Genomic DNA, 23,277 nt, shown 5'->3' with positions numbered 1-23,277 from the left:
TGTGAAAGTTTGGCTGGGAATTTTTTGAACATTCTAGATCTGAGAGAAGTGTCTCAACATACAGACCTCATGATTCAAGTATTACTTTTCTCCCACTCTCAAAATATTTCAGGATAATAGGTTTCAGAGGCAGGAATATTTCACATAAATAATTTTAGAGGCCTTGATTTATGACAACAAATTCAGCTCATTTTTAATTAGTATAATCATTATTTAAGATGGCTACCGCACGCCAAGCACAGTGCTAAGTTCTAGAGAGATGGAGTGGAACAACGTTCTTTTAAAGCCTTCAAATACTAACTGTGTGAATTTGTTGTTTGCTTTGTGTCAGGTGTTGTGCTAAATGGCTCTGTTCCCTTCACCTTTCTGTATATTCTCTTTTTTCTTCTTCTTTTTGGTTATTGTTATGTTAAAATCTTTCTAAATTTTCATCTTTTCAGTTACATTCTATCCTTTCAATGTATTTAATTTTATTTTTACATATATAAGTTTTTCTTTCTTTACAATTTTGAGATGCAGTTTCTTCTAACAAACTGACCAAAATGCACCCAGGATATAGTGTATTGCTCTACATTGTTCACCTGCCTGTTTATATTCCTTTTTTTTGTTTTTCTCTTGCTCTTTTTTTTGTCTTTTAATTTTCATTTTTATAGTTATAGTCTATTCTTTCATTGTATTTAATTTTATTTGTGTACATATATAAGTTTTTCTTTCTTTACCATTTTGGGATCTAGTTTTCTAACAAGCACACCAAAATACACAGAGGATTCAGCGTATTGTTCTATTCTGTTCACCTTTCTGATTATATTCTTTTTCTTTTTAATTTTTTTTTCCGGTTTTGGGTCTCTTCTGATTTGTTTAGTACATATTTCTCTGGGTTCGTTGTTGCCATTTTAGTATTTGTCTCTTGTTTACCTGTTCTTCTCTGGACAGAAGGATAAGACAAAAAAACTCACCTCAAAAAAGAGAACAAGAGGAAGTACTGACTGCCAGGGACCTAATCGGTATGGACATAAGTAAGATGTTGGAAATAGAGTTCAGAATAGCAATTATAAAGATGTGGAGAAAGGGGATCCCTCCTACATTGTTGGTGGGAATGCAAGTTGGTACAGCCACTCTGGAAAACAGTGTGGGAGGTCCCTTAAAAAGTTAAAAATTGAGCTACCCTATGACCCAGCCATTGCACTACTGGGTGTTTACCCCAAAGATACAGACGTAGTAAAGAGAAGGGCCATATGCACCCCAATGTTCATAGCTGCATTGTCCACAATAGCCAAATCATGGAAGGAGCCGAGATGCCCTTCAACAGATGACTGGATTAAGAAGATGTGGTCCATATATACAATGGAATATTACTCAGCTATCAGAAAGAACGAATTCTCAACATTTGCTGCAACATGGACGGCACTGGAGGAGATAATGCTAAGTGAAATAAGTCAAGCAGAGAAAGACAATTATCATATGATTTCTCTCATCTATGGAACATAAGAACTAGGATGATCGGTAGGGGAAGAAAGGGATAAAGAAAGGGGGGGTAATCAGAAGAGGGAATGAAACATGAGAGACTATGAACTATGAGAAACAAACTGAGGACTTCAGAGGGGAGGGGGATGGGGGAATGGGATAGACTGGTGATGGGTGGTAAGGAGGGCATGTATTGCATGGTACACTGGGTGTTATACGCAACTAATGGAGCATCAAACTTTACATCGGAATCCGGGGATATACTGTAAGGTGACTAATGTAATATAATAAAAAATCATTTAAAGTAAAAAAAAAACTTCTGCAATTGCAGGATTTACAACAGAATATTAAGAGTGATTATCTCTGGGTGGTGGGATTAGATGTAATTTTCCTTTTTTTTTTTTTCTTATTTTGCTTATCCTTACTTGCTACCTATCTTTTTCTCCCCATTAAATTTTATGTAAAAATAACAGTTAAAAAAAAAAGAATAGCAATTATAAAGATACTAGGTGGGCTTGAAAAGCATAGAAGACACTAGAGAAGCCTTTTCTGGAGAAATAAAAGAACTAAAATCTAATCAAGTCAAAATCAAAAGGCTATTAATGAGATGCAATAAAAAATGGAGGTGTTAACTGCTAGGACAAATAAGGCAGAAGAGAGAATTAGTGATATAGAAGACAATATGACGGAGAATAAAGAAACTGGGAAAAAAAGAGATAAACAACTACTGGCTCATGAGGGGAGAATTCTAGACATAAATGATAACATAAAGTGAAATAATATTAGAATAATTGAGATCCCAGAAGAAGAGGAAAGAGAAGGGAGGCAGAAAGTATATTAGAGCAAATTATACTGGAGAACCTTCCTAATCTGGGGAAGGAAACAGGCAACCAAGTCCGGGAGGGACAGAGAATACCCCCTCAAAATCAATAAAAATAGGTCAACACCCCGACATATAATAGTGAAACTTGCAAATCTCAGAGACAAAGAGAAAATCCTGAAAGCAGCGTGGGACGAGAGGTCCATAACCCACAAGGGTAAAAACATTAGACTGTCAGCAAACCTATACACAGAGACCTGACAAGTCAGAAAGGACTGGCATGATATATTCAGGGTGTTAAATGAGAAAAATATGCAGCCAAGAATACTTTATCTAGCTAGGATGTCATTCAAAATAGAAGGAGAGATAGAAAGCTTCCAGGACAAACAGAAACTAAAAGAATTTGTGATCACCAAACCAACCCTACAAGAACTGTTAAAAAGGATCCTTTAAACAAAGAGAGAGCCCGAAAGTAACATAGACCAGAAAGGAATGGAGACAATATACAGAAACAGTGACTTTACAGGTAATACAATGGCATTAAATTCATATCTTTCAATAGTTACTCTGAATGTAAATGGGCTAAATGCCCCAATCAAATGACACAGGGTATCAGCTTGGGTAAAAAAGCAAGACCTATCGATATGCTGTCTGCAAGAGACTCATTTTAGACCCAAAGACACCTCCAGATTGAAAGTGAGGGGGGTGGGAAGACATTTGTCATGCTAATGGACACCAAAAGAAAGCTGGGGTGACAATCATTATATCAGACAAATTCGATTTTAAACCAAAGAGTGTAATAAGAGATGAGGAAGGACACTATATCATAATTAAAGGGGCTATCCAACAAGAATATCTAACAATTGTAAATATTTATGCTCTAACATGGGAGCAGCCAATTACATAAGCCAATTAATTACAAAATCAAGGAAACACATCAATAATAATACAATAATAGTAGGGAACTTTAACACCTCTCCCCCTTACCGCAATGGAAGGATCATCTAAGAAGAAGATCAACAAGGAAATATGGGCTTTGAATGACACACTGGACCAGATGGACTTCACAGATACATCACAGCATTCCATCCTAAAGCAGCAGAATACACATTCTTCCTGTACGTGCAGTGCACATGGAACACTCTCCAGAATATATCACTTATTCAGTCACAAATCAGGTATCAACTGGTACCAAAAGACTGGGAGCATTTCGTGTATATTTTCAGACCACAATGCTTTGAAACTGGAACTCAATCACAACAGGAAATTTGGAAAGAACTCAAATACAGGGAGGCTAAAGAGCATCCTATTAAAGAATGAATGGGTCAACCAGGAAATTAAAGAAGACTTTAAAAAATTCATGGAAACAAATAAAAATGAAAGCACAACTGTTCAAAGCCATACAGTAAAGGCTGTCCTAAGAGGGAAGTATATAGCAATACAAGTCTTTCTCAAGAAACAAGAAAGGTCTCAAATACATATCTAAACTTCTAAACCAAAAGAACAGTAAAACAGATCAACAAAACGAAGAGCTGGTTCTTTGAAAGAATCAATAAGATTTATAAACCCCTGGCCAGAATTATCAAAAAGAAAAGAGAAAGTACCCAAATAAATAAAATCATGAATGAAAGAGGAGAGCCCACAAATAATAAGGAAGAAATACAAACGATTTTAAGAACATATTATGAGCAATTATATGCCAACAAATTAGGCAATATGGAAGTAATGGATCCATTCCAAGAGACCCATAACTACCAAAATTGAAACAGGAAGAAATAGAAAACTTGAACAGACCCATAACCAGCAAGGAAATTGAAGCAGTAATCAAAAATCCCCCAGAAAACAAGAGTCCAGGGCCAGAGGGCTTCCCCGGGGAATTCTACAAAACACTTAAAGAAGAATTAACACCTATTCTTCTGAAGTTGTTTCAAAAAATCGAAATGGAAGGAAAACTTCCAAACTCTTTCTATGAGGCCAGCATTACCTTGATCCCCAAACCAGACAAAGACCCCACCAAAGAGGAGAATTACAGACAACCAGTATCCTTGATGCATGTGGATGTAAAAATTCTCACCAAATACTAACCAATAGGATTCAACAGTACATTAACAAGATTATTCACCATGACCAAGTGGGATTTATTCCTGGGCTGCAAAAGTGATTCAATATCTGCAAATCAATCAATGTGATACACTACATTAATAAATGAGAGGACAAGCCCCATATGATCCTTTCAATAGATGCAGAAAACACATTTGACAAAGTACAGCATCCTTTCTTGATTAAAACTCTTCACAGTGTAAGAATAGAGGGAACATACCTCAATATCATAAAAGTCATATATCATCATTTTCAATGGTGAAAAACTTACAGCTTTTCCCCTAAGGTCAGGAACATGGCAGGGAGTTGGGGGCAGCAGTCACGACTGCTGTTCAACATAGTATTAGAAGTCCTAGCCTCAGCAATCAGACAACAAAAGAAATAAAAGACATCCAAATCAGCAAAGAAGTCAAACTCCCACTCTTTGCAGATGACATGATACTCTATGTGGAAAACCCAAAAGACTTCACTCCAAAATTGTTAAAACTCATACAGGAATCCAGCACAGTGGCAGGATATAAAGTCAATGCATAGAAACCAGTTGCATTTCTATACACTAACAATGAGACAGAAAAAAGAGAAATTAAGGAGTCAATCCCATCTACAATTGTACCGAAAATCATAAGATACTTAGGAATAAATCTAACCAAAGAGGCAAAGGATCTGTACTCAGAAAACTATAGAACACTCATGAAAGAAATTGAGGAAGACACAAGGAAATGGAAAAATTTTCCATGCTAATGGATTGGAAGAACAAATATTGTTAAAATGTCTATGCTACCTAGAGCAATCGATATATTCAATGCAATCCCTATCAAAATACTATCAACATTTTCCACAGATCTGGAAAAATTATCCTAAAATTTGTATGGAACCAAAAAAGACCCTGAATAGCCAAAGGAATATTAAAAAAGAAAACCAAAACTGGTAGCATCACAGTCCCTGACTTCAAGCTGTATTATAAAGCTGTAATCATCAAGACAGTATGGTACTAGCCCAAAAACAGACACATAGATCAATGAAACAGAATAGAGAACCCAGAAATGGACCCTCAACTCTATGGTCAACTAATCTTTGACAAAGCAGAAAAGAATATCCAATGGAAAAAATATAGTCACTTCAACAAAAGGTATTGGGAAAACTGGATAGCCACATGCAGAAGAATGAAACTGGACCATTTACTTACACCGTACACAAAAATAGACTCAAAACGGATTAAAGACCTAAAAGTGAGACAGGAATCCATCAAAATCCTAGAGGAGAACACAGGCAGCATCCTTTGTGATCTTGGCCACAGCACGTTCTTGCTAGACACGTCTCTAAAGGCAATGGAAACAAAGGCAAAAGTGAATTATTGGGACTTCATCAAGATAAAAAGCTTTTGTACAGCAAAGGAAACAGACAACAAAACCAAAAGACAACTGGCAGAATGTGAGAAGATATTTTCAAATGACATATCAGATAAAGGGACAGTATCCAAAATCTATAAAGAACTTATCAAACTCAACAGCCAAAGAACAAATAATCCAATCAAGAAATGGGCAGAAGACAAGAACAGACATTTCTCCAAAGAAGAAATCCAAATGGCCAACAGACACATGAAAAAATGCTCAACATCCCTCACCATCAGGGAAATACAAATCAAAACCACAATGAGATACCACCTCACATCAGTCAGAATGGCTAAAATTAACAAGTCAGGGAAGGACAGATATTGGTGAGGATGAGAACAAAGGGTAACCCTAATACACTACTGGTGGGAATGCAAAGCTGGTGCGGCCACTCTGGAAAACAGTATGGAGCTTCCTCAAAAAGTAGAAAATAGAGCTACCTATGACCCAGCAATTGCACTACTGGGTATTTACCCCAAAGATACAAATGTAGTAATCCAAAGGGGCACCTGCACCCCAATGTTTATAGCAGCAATGTCCACAATAGCCAATCTATGGAAAGAGCCCAGATGTCCATCACAGATGAATGGATAAAGAAGATGATATATATATATATATATATATATATATATATTTATATATATATTTTTATATACATATATATATATAAATATACACACACACACAATGGAATACTACTCAGCCATCAAAAAAATGAAATTTTGCCATTTGCAATGACATGGATAGAACAAGAGGGTATTATGCTGAGTAAAATAAGTCAATCAGAGAAAGACAATTACCATATGACCTCACTCATATGTGGAATTTAAGAAACAAAACAGAGGATCATAGGGGAAGAGAGGAAAAAATAAAACCAGACAAAAATCAGGTAGGGAGACAAACCATAAAAGACTCTTAATCATAGGAAACAAACTGAGGATTGCTGGAGAGGGGAGTGGGGGATGGGGTAATTGGGTGACGGACATTAAGGAGGGCACATGATGTAATGAGCATTGGGTATTATATAAGACTGATGAATCACTGACCTCCACCTCTAAAACCAATAATACATTATATGTTAATTAATTGAATTTAAATAAAATAAAAATAAATCATGGTTAAAAAAATAAAGTATGATCATAAATTCTTAGACATTGTCTTCAAAAAACAGAGCCTGATTCTCCTCCTCTTGAGGGAAGGCTGGACAAGTAGCTCACTTTCAACAAGCAGAAGAGGCAGGAGTGATGATCTGTGATTTTCGAGACCAGGACACAAAAGGCATGTGGCCTTTCCTGGCTTTCCTGGATCACTCACTCCCTGGGGAAGCCAGCTCTCATTTTGTGAGGAACACCCCAGCAGTCTCACGAAGATGTCCATGTTGCAAGGCTCTGAGTCCTCCCACCCATAGTCAGCTCTAACTTGCCAGTCGTGTGAGGGAGCCACCATGGAAGCAAGTCCTCCATCCCCAGTCAAGCCTTTGGATGAAGGCAGCCCTGGCCCAATACTTGATGGCAACCTCATGAGAGACACTGAGCTGGAACCACCCAGATTAAGCTGCTCTCAGATTCTCTGAACCACAGAAATTCTGTGAGATGATAAATTATTTTAAGCCACTAGATTTGGGGGGTTAATTTGTTAGACAACTGATCCTCAAAAAGCCCCTGAGACAGATACGTTGTTACCCATTTTATAGATGAGCAAATCAAGGGCAGAGAGGTTACTTTGTTTCAATTCACCCAGCTGGTGTGTGGTGAGAGGCAGATTTCAAACCCAGATCTATAGTTTCCAGGGTCCAGGGCATTCCCGCTCCATCACTTTGCCTTGACTTTAGGCAAAGTCAACAATACATACAGCACATGGAGGGCAGCACCATAAGGACGCAGGGCCTCTAGGAGGCTTTGTGGTTGGGTTTGTTTTCTTCCTGAGACCAGCCCAGGGAAGAAGGACCACCCCCCCAACACACACACACACACACACACACACACACACACACACACCACACACACATCAACCCAAGCATCCATACAACCCAAGAAGGGTTGTACGAGGAAAGCAGAAATCACCCTAACGAACACACATTGTATCACTTACAACACCCGACAGATACTATACCATTAGCATTTAAAACCGTGGGGCAAAAATGAGCTGATAATCTCCGTTGTTCTCATAAGACTCACATTTGCAGCTTTTAAGATTTCTGAACAAAATCAGACCTCCCAGAACCAACTTTTAAATGCCAGCTTTTTCTCTAACAGTTCCCACAGCCTGGAGAAAGCAAGCGGCAGGCAAATCTGGGGCTGTACTCTGCGGATGCTTGCCTGATCTCACAAGGCACATCTTGGGTATGCTACATTCCTTCTCTCCCAGGTGCAATCTAAATCATTGCCTCTGTCCCATTTTTCTTTAACTTCTTTGAGTTTGGCAGACATTAGGATTGAGCCCTAGATCATGCCTTCGGGTTTATGAGGACAGTAATCTGTCATCAGCCCCTGCTGTGCCTTTTATTGGGCTCTGGCTGCACAAATTCCCCTGACTCTTACTTTCTGACAACTGATGGGCTTTTCTCATCTCTAACCACGAAGGCTCAACTCCATTCTTTTCTTTTGCAACAACACAATATGCTACTTTTTTCTGCCCCTGGGAAAAGAAGAAAGCATAAAAAGAAAAGGCTGCAGAAGTTTTATCATATTACTTGTTGCCCTTCAAGGAGAGAGGCACGGGAAGTGGGCAGGATGGGGAGAGGGTGCTTCTTTGGGCCCACACCTGGTATCAATGTATCCAGCTCCATGTTTTGATTCTGGTCTGCCACCCTCCAAAACTGTGTAGAGCGGAAACACAATATGTGCAATATTAGAAAGGTGGCATAGTACAATAGTGAAACACATGGCCTCCAGAGCCAGAACGCACATTTTTAAAGTACTTAGAAGAATTTCTGGTGACTCGCAGCCACTCCATAATGTTAGATTCATATAGGTAAGGTTACATCTATTGAACAAACTCCCATTTCTTTAGAGACCTACCTCTACGCTCAGATGGGAGTTTTAATTTCCTCATTAAAAAACAAAACAAAACAAAACCCCAGCATATTAAGGTATTAGAGTCCAAAAGAAAACATTTAGAACAGTCTCTCCAACTCCCACATTCAGAACTAGGAATTTGTTTTAAAGGCAGAATGTTTTGAATATGCAGACATCTGCATAAAGTCCTTCCTTGTAGTCTTTCCTTTATGTTCTCTAGGCTTGACATGGGATTAGTGGACAGGACTTACACATGACCTGTATTTCAAGGAACAACCTAAAGTATTTTCAAGCACAAAGCTGCCCATTCCTGATTTTTATTCCATATTTTTACTTGTGAATCTAACCCTAAGCACTGATTCCCTTTGTTAAATTTAGTTGTGCGTTAGATGTGACTTCACTAGTAAACTAACTTCCTACGTCCCATGCCTGAAGGGCTGTAACAAACTGTGACACGTTTTATTTCTTAGCTCTGCATATACAGCCATGGGTGTGTGTGTGTGTGGGGGGGGTTACAAGGGTCATTCTTTTCCAGAACTGGTTGAAGACAGAAGTGTGGAGTCAGCAATAGGTCTTTGGTAATAATCATTTCCACAAATGCACTGAACACCGTGCAAAGCACCTTGGCTACATTTTTTTAAAAAGATTTATTTATTTTAGAGAGGGTGGGGGGAGAGGGAGAGAGAGAATCCCAAGCAGACTCCCTGCCAAGCATGGAGTCCAACCCCATGACCCTGAGATCATGACCTGAACTAAAATCAAGAGTCCAGTGCTTACCTGACTGAGTCATCCAGGTGCCCCAGACCTTAGCTACTTTTTTTCATTGATTCTACGTAGTGTAGCTCAATGCTGCAGACTCAGGAACCAGCTCTGATGACACCTCCCATCTTTCTCAAACCCACAGAAAATGAAAATTCAGTGATGACTTATGAATATAAGAACAGTGGTTTGTCAAGTCCACTGATCCATGAGGCAAGTGGTACCTGGATTCCTTAGAATAATATTCTTATTACTCAAGTGATTAGTTAAACCCATTCTACTTCTAACACCTGCCTTCTTATGACAACACACAGACACCCGAATGGGATTGGTTCCTACCTCTCACTTCTTAACAACAATGGCCAAATTTACGTTTTTGCAAAGCCTAGCTTCTTCTGTTTTCTACGATAGTGATTCTCAAACTCTAGCATGAATGAAAATTACCTGGGGAACTTGTTACACCACAGATTGCTGGGTCCTACCCCTCTAGCTCTGATTCAGTAGGTCTGGTTGGGACCCATGAATTTTAACTTTTAACCAGCTCCCATGTGATGCTCATGCTGTGGGTCCAGGGCCCAGATTTTAGGAACAACTGCTCTAGTTTACAAAAAATGGTACAGGATTCTGGTCTTTGTGGGCTGAGTTGTGACCCTAAAATAAATGAGTAGGATTCCTAACCCTACATATTTATGAATGCGACCTTATCTGGAAATTTCAAATTAAGGTGAAGTAATGCTGGGTTAGGGCGAGCCCTGAATCTAATGACTGGTGCTCTTATAAGGAAAAGAGATTGAAAATCTGAGGAACAAGACCACATGATGACGAAGGCCAAGATCAGAGTGAGAGAGCAACACAGCAAAGAACCCTGAAGACTGCCAGCAACCTCTAGAAACCAGGAAGAAGCAAGAGGGGGTTCTTTCCTATAGACTTCAGAGGAAGTATGGCCTTGCCAACACTTTGATGTCAGACTTCTAGCCTCCAGGTTGTGAAAGGATAAATTTCTGTTGTTCTAAACCACTCAGCTGGTGTCACCTTGCTATGGCAACCATAGGAGATTAATACACAGCCATGGTGGAAATTGAGTAATTAACCCAATTTTTCATCCTTCCCTGTACACATCCTCACCATGGCTTCTCCACGGGCATAGTGTATTTCCTCATGCCTTGACTATTAGATTGGCCATGTGACTTACATCGACAAATGACAAAGGGGAAGAAGTGAACATGCCCCAGCTCTGAGCCAGGCCTTAAAGTGTTGCATGCTGGGGTGCCTGGGTGGCTCAGTGGGTTAAGCAGCTGATTCTTGATTTTGACTCAGGTCATGATCTCAGGGTGGTGAGATCAAGTCCCACATTGGACTCCCTGCTCAGTGGGGAGTCTGCTTGCGATTCTCTCTCTCCCTCTCCGCCTTCCCCCCACCCCTCCTATGCAAGAGTGCTGTCTAAAATAAAAATAAATCTTAAAAAAAAAAAGTCTCACATGCTTCCTTTTGCCCTCTTATTCCTCTGCCATCACCATGAGAATGGCTGTCCCTCCCGCAGCCACTGCCCCTTTGACCCAAGGTAGAGCTACCCCCAACCTATCCATGAATCTGAAGCAAGTATTGCTGCCCTAGTCTCTTCCACTTAAAGCTAAGCCACCAAACTAAGTCAAACCTGAAGCAACAGAAACCTTCCCATCCCACCATCCCCAACCCCCTAAAAAAAGCCTTGGCCTGGACCTGGGTTCTAGACATTGTTCTGCCATGCTGTGACCTGGGCATGCCTTTTCTCTGCCCCAACCGTGAAATGAGAAGGCTCAGATTAACTTGTCTCTGAGTCATTTTTGAACTGATTCTAGGTGTAGAAATATCTACCTCTACCAGCATGGAACATTAAAACAAACAAAAACAAAATATTAACTTGAAGTTTCATTGGAAAGAATGCAGACCTAATCATGACTGGGTAGTTTAGTCATGTGCTCCTTCAATGAGTCATCATCTATAAACACGTGATATATGTATTATGTTCTTATTATGTGGCAAACAGTAGTAGTGGCCCAAATATCAAAGGCGAGCAAGGCCAGAGTCCAACCCTGTCCTCATGGAGCCAGTGGAAGCACTCACATTACTTCAGTGAAACCCAGGTCTGAGTCCTGTGGCAGGGTAGCAGAGGGAGTGGGGAGGAAGCCCACATTCAAGGGGTATGTTGCAAGAAGCCATGACAAGGCTCAGTGACAGGTTCATGGAACATGTAACAGAGAGGACTGCCAAAAATCTCTTCTCACCCAGGCATTTTGGTCTCTATCCGTTTAATAAGATTGCTCAATAGAAACTTCTGATTAAAATCTCTTGAAGTACTGGAAAAACTTGAAAAGAGAAAAAAAAATGCTAGAGGTGGGAGTCCTATCTCCAGATATTCTGATCTACTTTGTTAGCATTAAAAATCATCATTTTTTAACTGTCCCCACCCACAAACATAGGTCCAGAATAGTTGTCTGTTATTTGGCTAATACATCCTATATTTGTTTCTATCACTGCATAACAAACTAAACAAATTAACAAATAGAAAATGAGCAAATTTAGCAGCTTAAAACAATATTGATTTACTAACTCACAGTTCTGTAGCTCAGAAGAATGTGTGGGCTTACTTGTGTTCTCTCTTCAGGTTTTACAAGACCTAAATCAAGGTGTCATGTGGGTTGAACGCTTATCTGAAGTCTCTGGGGAAGAATCCATTTCCAAGCTCATTCAAGTTGTTAGTAGAATCCAGTTCCTTATAGCTATAGGACTGAGGCCCCCTTTTCCTTGCTGGCTGACCACCAGGGGCCACCTGTATCCCTACTCACATGCCTCTCTCTTCAAAGAAGTAACCTGTGTGTTGAGTCTTCTTCATGCCTAGAATCTCTTTGAACTCCTCTTCTGCCCTCCCCTTTCACTACCAGTAGGACAAAATTATTTCTTGATTGATTATATTGGGCCCACCTGGATAGTCTTCCGTTTTTAAGGTCAACCGTGCCTTTTAACATAATACAGCCACAGGAGGAATGACTCATTACATTCACAGGTTCAGGGGATTCTGGTAGGGAATCTTGAGGGTCATTTCTAGAAATTCAGCCTACCATATATTACAATCATCTAGATAAGTGCTTGGCACTTAGTAGGTCTACAGAGCATACTTGCTAAATGGAATGGAATCAACTATCAACTGTCACTTTACTGTGGCAAAGAGAAGGCATAGATAATCAAAGAGTGGCTGATAAATGGGTCATATATCATGTTTAATTGAATCTAAGCATACATTACTTTTTAAAAATTTTTATTGGAGTATCTCTCACACACACACACACACACATGCTTCCACCAATCAGATGCATATGGCTCAATACATTTTCACAAACAATATACATATGTGCAAACAGCATGCAGCTCAAGAATCACAACATCCGAGCATCCCACATGCCCTCATGGGGTTTCCTTCCAGTTACGAATCACTCCTTGCTCTTATATTCCCCTCTGCATACACTTAGGGGGACCCCTATCCTGACTTCTAATGCCATAGATTTATCTTGCCTGGTTTTTGAATTTTATATAAATGCAATCACACAATATGTACTTCTTTTTGTCTGGCTTTTTTGTTCAACATTCTGCCTGTGTGTTGTGGTAGGAAGTACAATGATCTAACCTCCTGATAGTCATGACCTCCCCTTGAGTAACTTGCATCTAACTAATAGAATATGACAACATTGAGGGGATGGCACTTCTATGATTAGGTAACAAAAGGCTGTGACTTCCATCTTGCTAGCAAACTCTATTTAGCCTTCTTAGCTTGTGTGCTTTGATGAAGCAGGGTGCCATGTTGGAGGGGTTCTTGTGGCAAAGTTCTAAGGATGGTGTCTGGCCAATAGCCAGCAAAGAACTGAGGCCCTCTGTCCAACAGCCAGTGAGGAAGTGAATTCTGCCAACTACCACGTGAACTTTGAAGCTTATCTTTTCCAAGTTGAAACTTTGGATGACTGCCAACACCTTGACTGCAGCCTGTAAAAGACCATGAAGGAGAAATCCCAGCTAAGCTGTGCCCAAAACTCTGTCCCACAGAAGTTGAGATAGTAAATGGGTGTTCATTTAAGCCTCAATTTTGGGGTGATTTGTTACCATCAATAGATACCTAATGTATACGGTTTATCTGTATTGTTGTATGCAGTTGTTCATTTAGTCATTTTCATTACTTTATAGTGGGATTTGGTAAAACTTTTTTCTGTAAGGGACAGACAGGAAATATTTTAGGTGTTCCAGGCCAAAAGGCAAAACTGAAGGTAATATGTAGGTGCTGCTATAGAATTTTCACGTCATAACATATTCTTTTTTTTCCCCAACCATTTAAACATCTAAAAACCATATTTAGTTCATGAACAAGACAGAGAGAGGCAGTAGGCCATCTTTGGCCCATAGGCCATAGTTTGCTAACCCCTGCAATATGGGATGGTTGGTTTATACCACAATTCATTAATCTATTGTTGATGAACATTTGGGCTGCTTCCAGTTTGTAGATCTTACAAATAATGTAGCCATGAACATTCCTGTATATGTCTTTTGGAGATGTGTATGCATATCTGCCTGCTATACACTTACAAGGGAGCTGCTGGGTCACAGGATAAGCATAGCTTAATATGCCAAATGGTCTTCCAAAGTGTGGTTGAATCAATTTGCACAACACCAGCAGTATTCATGAGTCCATACTGCTCCACAGTCTTGCCAAGAGTTGGTATTTTCTGTCTTTTCCTTTTGGCCATTCTAGTGAGAACTGTTTCATCCTATCCCCCCAGGTGATCAGCCAGAATTGAAAGCCCCAGCTTAACTTCTGCTTATCCTTTATTAGGTTAAGCTATGTGATACTGCTCTATTTCCAGGTTTTAAGAAAATTCAATATTGGCTATTTCTTATGGTTAAACTAATATTTCCTTCACATCTTATTTACTTATACTAAGAATGAAACTCAAACTAGAATGCACATCAACTGGGAAAGATCTTAAAGATTTGAGCTGAAATAATGTTTTTAAATTAAAAATGGATTTCAGTGACTTTTATATTTTAGTATCACCCAGATCCTTAAAAGTTTGAAAACAGACCAATGGTTTTCATCATCATTGCAGATGAGAATCACCTGTGGGTTTTTAAAACTTAGGTGTCCCTATCCAAACACTCAGAAATCCAGATTCTGTGAGATTAAGATGAGGTTTAAGAATGTGTGTTTGTAAAAGGCTAGTGCACTGACAAGGTCGAGAACCATCGATATTGCCGGTCCCATAGCTTTCTTTTACAAATGTTCTATCTAAGGAAAGACACGAGAGTGGAGAGAAAGCACCCGGATTTCAGTTCCTTCCAGATTTTGAAATGCGTGGTTACGAATTAGGTTGGAAAAATTATTTTAACCATGGCAAATACCCATTGTGTCTCACTGAACAGGTCTCTGGCTACCATACCAAGGATGGAAGCCTTGGGTTTGATTTGCACGCAGGTCTATGAACACACAAAGTATCACCAATGGCATTTAATAGTTACACACAGGTATTTTTACAAGTACCACACACAGCCATATTACCTAATAGTAGGACTAGGCAATACTTAGTGACCAGAAAAACAGTGCTGCATGTACACATCAGAAACAAAATTTAAAAAAAAATTTTATGACCAAGACAAAGAAATTTGAGAAATCTTTATGGGAAGAACTGAATCTTTGTACTTCCTTATTTTCCAGAGTAGGTTTTAGAAATACATACACACACACACACACACAGGCAAGGGGGTTAGAAGAGCTGGGTGCTGACTGGAAGTGGCACCATTCAAATTTCCAAGCTGAAGGCCTTTAAAAGACTTACTACAGTCCTGAGTCAAATTTTTTCCCCAAGACCATTCCCTTACCTCTCTACTAGCCATAACTATATCTGCATTTCCACGTGCAAGGGAAAAAAATAATAGGTTTGGGAACTTCATTTTTATCAGTATTTACCAGCTCTGGAATTCTATCGCCCTCCACGTGATTCTTTCTCCCATCTGCTTACAGCACCCCCAATGCCCGGAGTCAGGACACAGGGTCAGAAGTTGAAAGAACACGAATTCTTAGGCCCTATCACAGACCGCTAATAGGCTTCCAGCCAAACAGGCTGAAAGCCTCCTAGTTGGGAAGCAAGACAGCCTTCCATCATCAGACATCCTCAGGTGGGTTCCTGGTTCCTAGATTTGGTTCCTAATAACCCCTTAAGGATGATGCCTGTTCGCGATTTTTAAGCCATCCCCCATCTCATGTTAAGTGTTTATCCACCTGCACCACCTGGAGGATCAGATGACCAGCTGTATCACCCAGCGGGCTTCTCCAGAACCCCGAGTATCCCAGGGCGCAGAGGAACAACTTTCAAGGGCTCCCTGTACAGCGGTTTTCTGGCCCAGCTGGTGGCTCTGCTCTCCTCACTAAATGGTTAGCCAAACAGGCCGGCGAACAAGGCCAGAAGATCCCACCACAGACCCCGCCGCCTCTAGCCCTCCGCCTGACCCCTGCCAGGTGCTTACCCACTTCCAATTGTCAGCTAAAAGCTCAATCCCGGGTCGCTACTCAGCGCCGAACGAAACCCAGGCGCAGAGCATCTTGGGAAATGTAGTCCCGGCCACGGCAAGGGGTCGCCGGCTCCGCCCACAAGACACTCCCCCCCCCCCCCCCCCCGGAGAGATTATTCTGCCTGGTCCAGCTGCAACCAGAGCTGCGGTCCGAGTGTGGAGGCGGGGCCGTCCCCCGAGGAGGATTCGGGGTGCCCTCTCCGGTCGGAGAGAAGTAATTGAACTACACTTCCCAGGCTCCCCTGCGCGGAGCCGGAGCCGGCAGCCTCGCTTTGCGTGACCGCGGCAGGTTGGTCCTAGAGCAGATGAGCGCAGAATATTTAGGCGAAAGCGCGAGGAGGGGGGAGCGCGCGGGGCAGGAGGAGTATCTCGGCCGAGAAAATTATGCATGCGTTAGGGAAGCTCTGAGAGAATGGCTGTGGAAGGTAAGGGACGCTTGGGCATTTTAAGCTCCCTCTTAACCCGCGCACCCCAATACACACATCCCTGATGAATCTTGGGGAACGTGGGGAGGAGAGGAAAGAGGGTGGTGGCGAGCGGGCCCTTTCCTCCTACACCTTTTGGCACTCACCTGAGCCATGGAAGGCCAGTAGGAGCTTTCTTCAGTTGCTTTGGAAAGACATGTAGGTGCGCAGGACTTTGGGGTTGGAGGCGAAGAGTACCCCTAATGCGACACGGTGTGCTGGAAATGGGGGGAAAGCCGGAGAGACCGGCATGAGATCTCAGCCCCGAGGTGCCCCTTTCGCTGTCCCCTTTCACCGGGGCGGGCTGGGTGGCCACGGGGCTGGGGATGCTCGTTGCCCCCCACACGTGGGAAGGGACCCTGGCCAGGTGCGTCATCGGGAAGCATGGTCTTCGATTGGGTCCAGGGCCCCTATCGTGCGCACCCAGCAGCAGTGGCAGCAGATGTACTCAGGAGGTGGAGGTATCCCTACACCTGTCTCTGTTTATATGACCAACCCGGGGTTAGCAAAGTTTACAGAAAAGAAATGGAATCAGCCAGGAATAAAAAAGAACAACCAGTCTCTTCCACGTGGGTGAATCCTTTTCTTCGAAGACCACCTTCCTCTTTTCTAGTATAATTTTGGCCTCTGGCTTTGCAGTTTTGGCTCTACAATACTGTTTCCTCTGAACCTCCTGTTTGAAAGCAGGGGCAGGAGTTTTGTGAGGGATCCCGAGTTTTCGTTTCAGATTCTCTTCCCTTGGAACACAGACTTTTTTTTTTTCTGGAGGGTAGTTTATAGGGGAAAATATGTGGACCAGATGTGTTTGTGGTGTCAGATTAGAGGTCAAACTGTGCCTGAATGATAAAATGCAATAATCATGGGACTGAAGGAGAGCCTTCAGTTCCCCGCAGAGTTATGGCTCCTGAGCATGGCTCCAGTAAGAGGGGAACTGGGGTAGGAAAAAGAGGGCATGCCTGCCAGTGCATCTGGCTCCTTGCCAAGGGGAAATGAGCCTGTTCCTTGTAGGCTGGAGGCAAGAGGGAACCACAGGGCTTGCTTCCCTCTCCCCTCCCTGCCCCAGGAGAGAGCAACTGAACTACTGACTTCATTATAATTACTTAACCATCTGAAGTAGCAACAACCCAGTTCTTCTGCTCAGTACCTTAATTCAAAAAACTACTCCCTTTGGGCTGAGGTTCAGAGCGCCCCATCTGGCTACTTTTAGTTTTCTATGTTATATTCACATCTTTGGTTTTTATATTACATTTATAACATACATGGCTTTGAAAAAAAATAGCCAAAGATGTTTCTAAGTTTTCTCTATTGTGCAAATGTAATAATAAGGTGAGAATCTGGCTTTCTACATCGTTACAGTTGATGGTAAGTGAAACAAGACTTCAGACGAACGCAGAAAGATAAAGCTCATCCTGAGCTTCAGGCCAAGGTTAGGTTGACCTGCTGGCACCCCTTCTGCCTCACCCCTCAGATGACCTGATTATCCTCTTTTTCTTTGCACTTTTCTGTGTTCCCAAGTGAGGGACACTCCCACTGGCTTGCCAGTCCGCAGTGTATTTGAAAACAATTTCCTGTTCACTGTAAGAAGTATAAAATTAGTTATATTTCTTGTCTGATGGGTTATTATACCAGCAAAGGCAGACCTTACAAAAACAAGAGCTTTGGAATGAAGTACACGTAGACTGCAGGGGCTTATTTTCTAGAGGTTTTTTGGTTCAAGTACTTGTCCAGTAAGCAGGAGATCCTGAGTTTGAATCACAATGAGGTCTCAACTTGAGGACTGAAGGAAGTCCTTTGAACTTTGCCTGCAAAGAGGATTCCCTAGCTCTGTTTTTGCAAAGGCAGTTTGCTCAGCCTAGGGTGCTTCTTGGCTACTCTCACCTGATCTTTCAAAAGGCTCAGGGAAATCTTCACTTCCTCTGGGAATCTGTCTCAATCCTTTGTTCCTCTGCCTTCCCTGCTCTCTGCCCTGGTCTGTGGGAGGTGCCTTCTGCACCAAGCTTCCCTGTACTTGTGCTTACACCTATTTTAATGTTTCCGTACTTAATCTCTCACTACACTATAAGATTGTAACCCCTTCAGGGTTGGGACCTTGTAGTTTTTGACTTTATATTCCCACCCCATAGCACAGTACCTGACCCATAGTAGGTTCTCAGTAAATGCTTACGGAATGTATGGGAAATAAATTCATGCGCACTTTTGTAATTGACTCTGTAAGAGTGCATGGGGCTTTCTTAGGAGCCCACGTGCCATAAAATAAGGGACTTCTGAGAGATTTGAAGGTAGGGGAGATTTTTAAAGGAGTGCCCCTCTCTTCAGTCTTTTGTCCTGATGCTCAAAGAATCTTTTAGAGCAGTGGTCCTCATCCCAGGGGTAACAGTCCTCCACGTGTGTGATTAGAATATATTGGGGCTGCTACTGGTATTTTTTTGTCCATGGGCCAGGGACGCTGTATGTCCCTCAGTGCATGGCCATCCCACACAAAGTTCACAACCCAAAACCAAGTAACAGCCAGTGTCCCTAAGTTCATTAAGAAACACTGATTCGGAGAAGGAATTTGGCCTGGAATAGGAAATTGGGTACGTGTTACTTAACATCTGAACTTTAGTTTCAGTCTACGGCCATACTGCCCTGAACGTGCCCAATCTCGTCTGAACTTTAGTTTCTACATCTGGGGAAAAGGGCACACTACTGTTTACTTCCCAGGAAAGTTGGGAGGATGTAATAAAGGAGAGGGCTTATGGGCGGTGCTTAGAACATAGATCCTCAGTCAATGTTTTTGTACTCCCATCCTTCTTAACAAAAGTTAAAGAAAAAAAAAAAACTTTACCATTTGGCATGTTTTGTATCCTGAATTTTCAATTATTCATAAAAGCCTAATTAGCAAATTAGAAGGTTTTTTTTTTTTTAAATCATGTTTAACCTGTTTAAGTAAGCTTGACCTCCTGTTAAGTGTGAAGTGTTAAGAGTAGTAAAAGTGTTAAGAACAAATAGGGAGCTCATTCATGTTGCTGAGCCTGTAGCCTTGAGTTTAAGATGAGAAAGAGGGGCACTTTGTTTTATGGCTAGCCTGGGTTATGTTTTCTTCTCTGAATTTAATTACAGTATCTTGCTTCTATTCCCTAGCATAGTGGAGACCCATGCCTCACATTGATGGGCAGCTGGGCACTTAGAGTTATGCTTTTTAGCCATAGAGCACATGGTCTGCATTCAGGTTGGGATTACGTTTACATCCATTGTCTTTTAAAAACATTGTATTTTACTAAATTACCCCAAATAGCTGGAAAAATTAGGGCCACTAGAGAGGAGGTAGCATGCAGAAACCACAAAGTAATCCATTCTCCATGGACAGACTGTGTAGATGATTGTGCCCATGAGGTGATATTTAACAGAAATGGATTGCATCATTACAGAGGAAGAGGAAAAAAAAAAGTGGACTCATCAGGGACAGTTGTATTCATCTCTGTATTACAAGATTGGTGCTTGGCACTTAAAGGACTGAAGTAATTGTTTCATGAATGGAGTATAAATGCCCTGAAGCAAGAGAAGGGTATTCCTACTCCTTGTTCCCATTTCCTTCCCTTCTTCATCCTTAGAGCTGCATAAGCAAAGTGGAGTGGAGAAACATTTGTGCAAAGTGATTTTATTCCAGATCTAATAGCCAGTCTCTCTTATGTGGCATAAAAATGATTTCCAACATTCAGCACTCCCCCTCCCCGAAGATTTCAAATGGAAGGCAGTGTGCTCTATTACATATTTGTGTTAACGAATCTGAACTTTCCATCCTAAATGAACACATTGACTATCAAATGGCCTCAAAGTCATTCAAGGCTCAGGTTTTATGGTTTTTCTCCTGTAAAAGAGAAAAAAAACTGCCCATCACCAAGATATTGTAAGGATACATAATAGCAACTGGGGGAAAAGGCAAATGATGCATAGCAAAGGGAAGGAGTTGTCAGTGAAGGCTCTCTACTCCACTTGAATTCAGAACTGAGTCACAGAGACTCATGATGGGAGATAAAAGTGTCCTCTTTATTACAAGACTCCATGGGTTTTTGTTTTTGTTTGTTTGGCTTTGGGTTGGATGGTAAGGTAGACTTGCTGATATTGCACCCAAGCCTAGCACTTGCCCCTGCTGGGAGTTGCTGCCTCTCTAACAGCCTGGGGATCAGGGAGAACATGGGCTCCTGCAGCAGGCAGGTGAGACTCCAAGGGAAGGAGAGAGGCCGGAGACACTTGTGCCTTGCTCCCTTTCCGAGACTTGCGTGTCAGTAGTTGTTGCCTCTTCTGAATTTAATTACCCCTGAGAGAATGGAGAGAGACTGGAAGTGTCCTCACGGATTTCCCCTCATATGAAGCCTGAAGCAAGGAGGGCTCTCAGAGCTAGCCCACCGACATTCTTCTAATTACATCTCCTTCTTGAGAACATCGTGTGTAATCGCCTCTTCTACTTGGTGGTGCTATGTGCGGGTAGCCACTGTGTCTTAGGCCAGGCCTGTGGTAGACCCTTCATGAAGCTTGTTGAATGAATGACAAGACAATTCATGGGTAGATTATGGATGCTTCTGATTCTTCCAGTAGCCCCTTAGACCCCTGAGAGAACTCCCACTTATGTTCACCTATAGAGTAGGAGCCATAGAAGCAGTGGGAGTGTAGACCACTTGCCCTAACACGATCTTGTCTGTGCATCATGTTATTGTTTAACTAGCTGCTGCCCCCTGCTCTTTCACTTCACTTATCACCAAGAGGTCTTTTTTTTTTTTAATGATTTTTTTTATTATTATGTTAATCACCATACAGTACATCCCCGGATTCCGATGTAAAGTTCGATGCTTCATTAGTTGCGCATAACACCCAGTGCACCATGCAATACGTGCCCTCCTTACTACCCATCACCAGTCTATCCCATTCCCCCACCCCCTCCCCTCTGAAGTCTTCAGTTTGTTTCTCATAGTCCACAGTCTCTCATGTTTCATTCCCCCTTCTGATTACCCCCCTTTTCTTTATCCCTTTCTTCCCCTACCGATCATCCTAGTTCTTATGTTCCATAGATGAGAGAAATCATATGATAATTGTCTTTCTCTGCTTGACTTATTTCACTTAGCATTATCTCCCAAGAGGTCTTTTTTTCCCCCACTTTGACCCCCTAAACTTAATTTTGTTCTCTAGCACATAGGATTTGAGTTTCCTATACCGGCAGCTTCTGTGAATCACTTTAAGACCGGAGTGCGGTGACTAGAAACCCATCATCGAAAATCCCTGTCCAGTGTGAGAAGCAGGGCCTCAAATCCTGCCTCCATGCTTGCTGGGGCAGTCATTCCTGCCACTCGCATCACTTCTTAGGGACCTCTCAGCCAGTTCAGACAGGGCTTCAGTTTAATCCTCCTCTTGTATTGCCTGGCCCAGCCCTTTCTTTCTTCTGTCTTGCTGTATGTACTCTTAAGCCAGAAGAAACAAGGGCTGGTGCTCCTAAGGGGAGATTGCGTAGAACTTTGCAGCTGTAACTGTGTTCTGGTATGCTGAGTCACGGTAGGTGCTGTGATGACCTACAGGAGGGGCAGCCCGGGATTTGAAGCTGCTGCTTGAACTCCAGGGAGTGTCACATGTTGTGCATTTAATTAGGAGAAGGGCAGGGAATTGCAAACTCTTTTATTGGCGTGCATACAAGTTTTGCATTTTCTGTTCATAGGCAATAGAGCACAGCCTGTGTGCAGGGAACTCTACTAGATTTGGTGGTGGAGTCTAATAAGGAAGGGAGCTTAGCCCGTTCTGTACCTCCCCATCATCACTTTGCTGAAGGAGACCAAGAGGCAGATTAGATGGAATGATATAAGTGCTAAGTAAAAGTACAAGCAACATAACGTGGGAGGTCTGAGAACAAATGGAGCATTTAGTTCTGAGCTGGATGGGATAGGCTAACCAAGGGAGTAGCATTCACATGAGCTTTGGAACAGGATATTGATGGGTGGGGGATGGTGGTAAGGGCATAAAACCGTGGTGTAGTATAGAGTATGTTTTACCTAATGGATTTTCCCCCCAAAGTCCTGGTGGTGTGGTTGTTTAGCCCTTTATGGGCAGAAAGTGAATGAGGATGCTACTAAGTCATGTCTGGTACATTCCTTTTCCTGTGGGCTCTATTATCTGCTTGGCCAAACCTTCAGCACTCCCCACAGCCCAGTTGGATCTTGCATACAGTCCTTTTGAAACCACAGGAGCAAGCAACGAAAGTTGCTCTCTTGTAAATCAAGCTGATTTCTCCCCAATTTTCTGAAGTGGAATCTAGCAGCACTACCAGCTCTGAGCTGGCTCATGAGAGCAAACTTGGCTATATTTAGTCTGGTTTTTCTAAAGTGTGGGTGCAAGAAGCTGCAGGCACAGCTTGCCTCCCCGAGTGAAGAGCACGAAGGGGCGGCAGCTGTTGGGTGACAGGGGCGGCCGCCTCACTGCCTTCAGACTTTTTCCAAGGGCACTGAGGCTGGGAGGAGCCAGCTGCCAAGTTCAGCTCTTTGCTCCTCGGCTGCCCTGGCTGCTGTGTTTGGTGGTATTCTGTCCACTCGGAAACTCCCGAGTCTTCAGTGATTTGACAGATGTTTGTGGACTGATCACGGGGTGTGAAACCGCAGCTATAGTTCACCTGGAGAGTTAGGACCAGGACGGGCTCAGGCCTATTTGTGTCT

At 42.1% G+C, this 23,277-nt stretch overlaps 1 protein-coding gene and 1 long non-coding RNA gene across 2 annotated transcripts in view; one reads left to right on the top strand and one right to left on the bottom strand.

Annotated features, from left to right (window-relative positions):
• LOC117803806 overlaps positions 1-16,156 on the bottom strand; it is an 88,372-nt gene extending 72,216 nt beyond the window's left edge. Inside the window, exon 1 of the long non-coding RNA XR_004627891.1 lies at positions 16,095-16,156. This is a non-coding gene — a long non-coding RNA (uncharacterized LOC117803806). The remainder of the gene's footprint in view (positions 1-16,094) is intronic.
• A 278-nt stretch (positions 16,157-16,434) lies between these two features.
• SAMD12 (sterile alpha motif domain containing 12) overlaps positions 16,435-23,277 on the top strand; it is a 376,744-nt gene continuing 369,901 nt past the window's right edge. Inside the window, exon 1 of the mRNA XM_019803197.2 lies at positions 16,435-16,564. Coding sequence (XP_019658756.1) covers positions 16,552-16,564 — 13 coding nt within the window. The 5' untranslated portion in view covers positions 16,435-16,551. The remainder of the gene's footprint in view (positions 16,565-23,277) is intronic.

Source organism: Ailuropoda melanoleuca, chromosome 9 (assembly GCF_002007445.2).
Source record: "Ailuropoda melanoleuca isolate Jingjing chromosome 9, ASM200744v2, whole genome shotgun sequence".
Lineage (NCBI taxonomy): Eukaryota > Metazoa > Chordata > Mammalia > Carnivora > Ursidae > Ailuropoda > Ailuropoda melanoleuca.
Note: the sequence above shows the minus strand (reverse complement) of the source record. Positions and strands in the feature narration are given on the sequence as shown.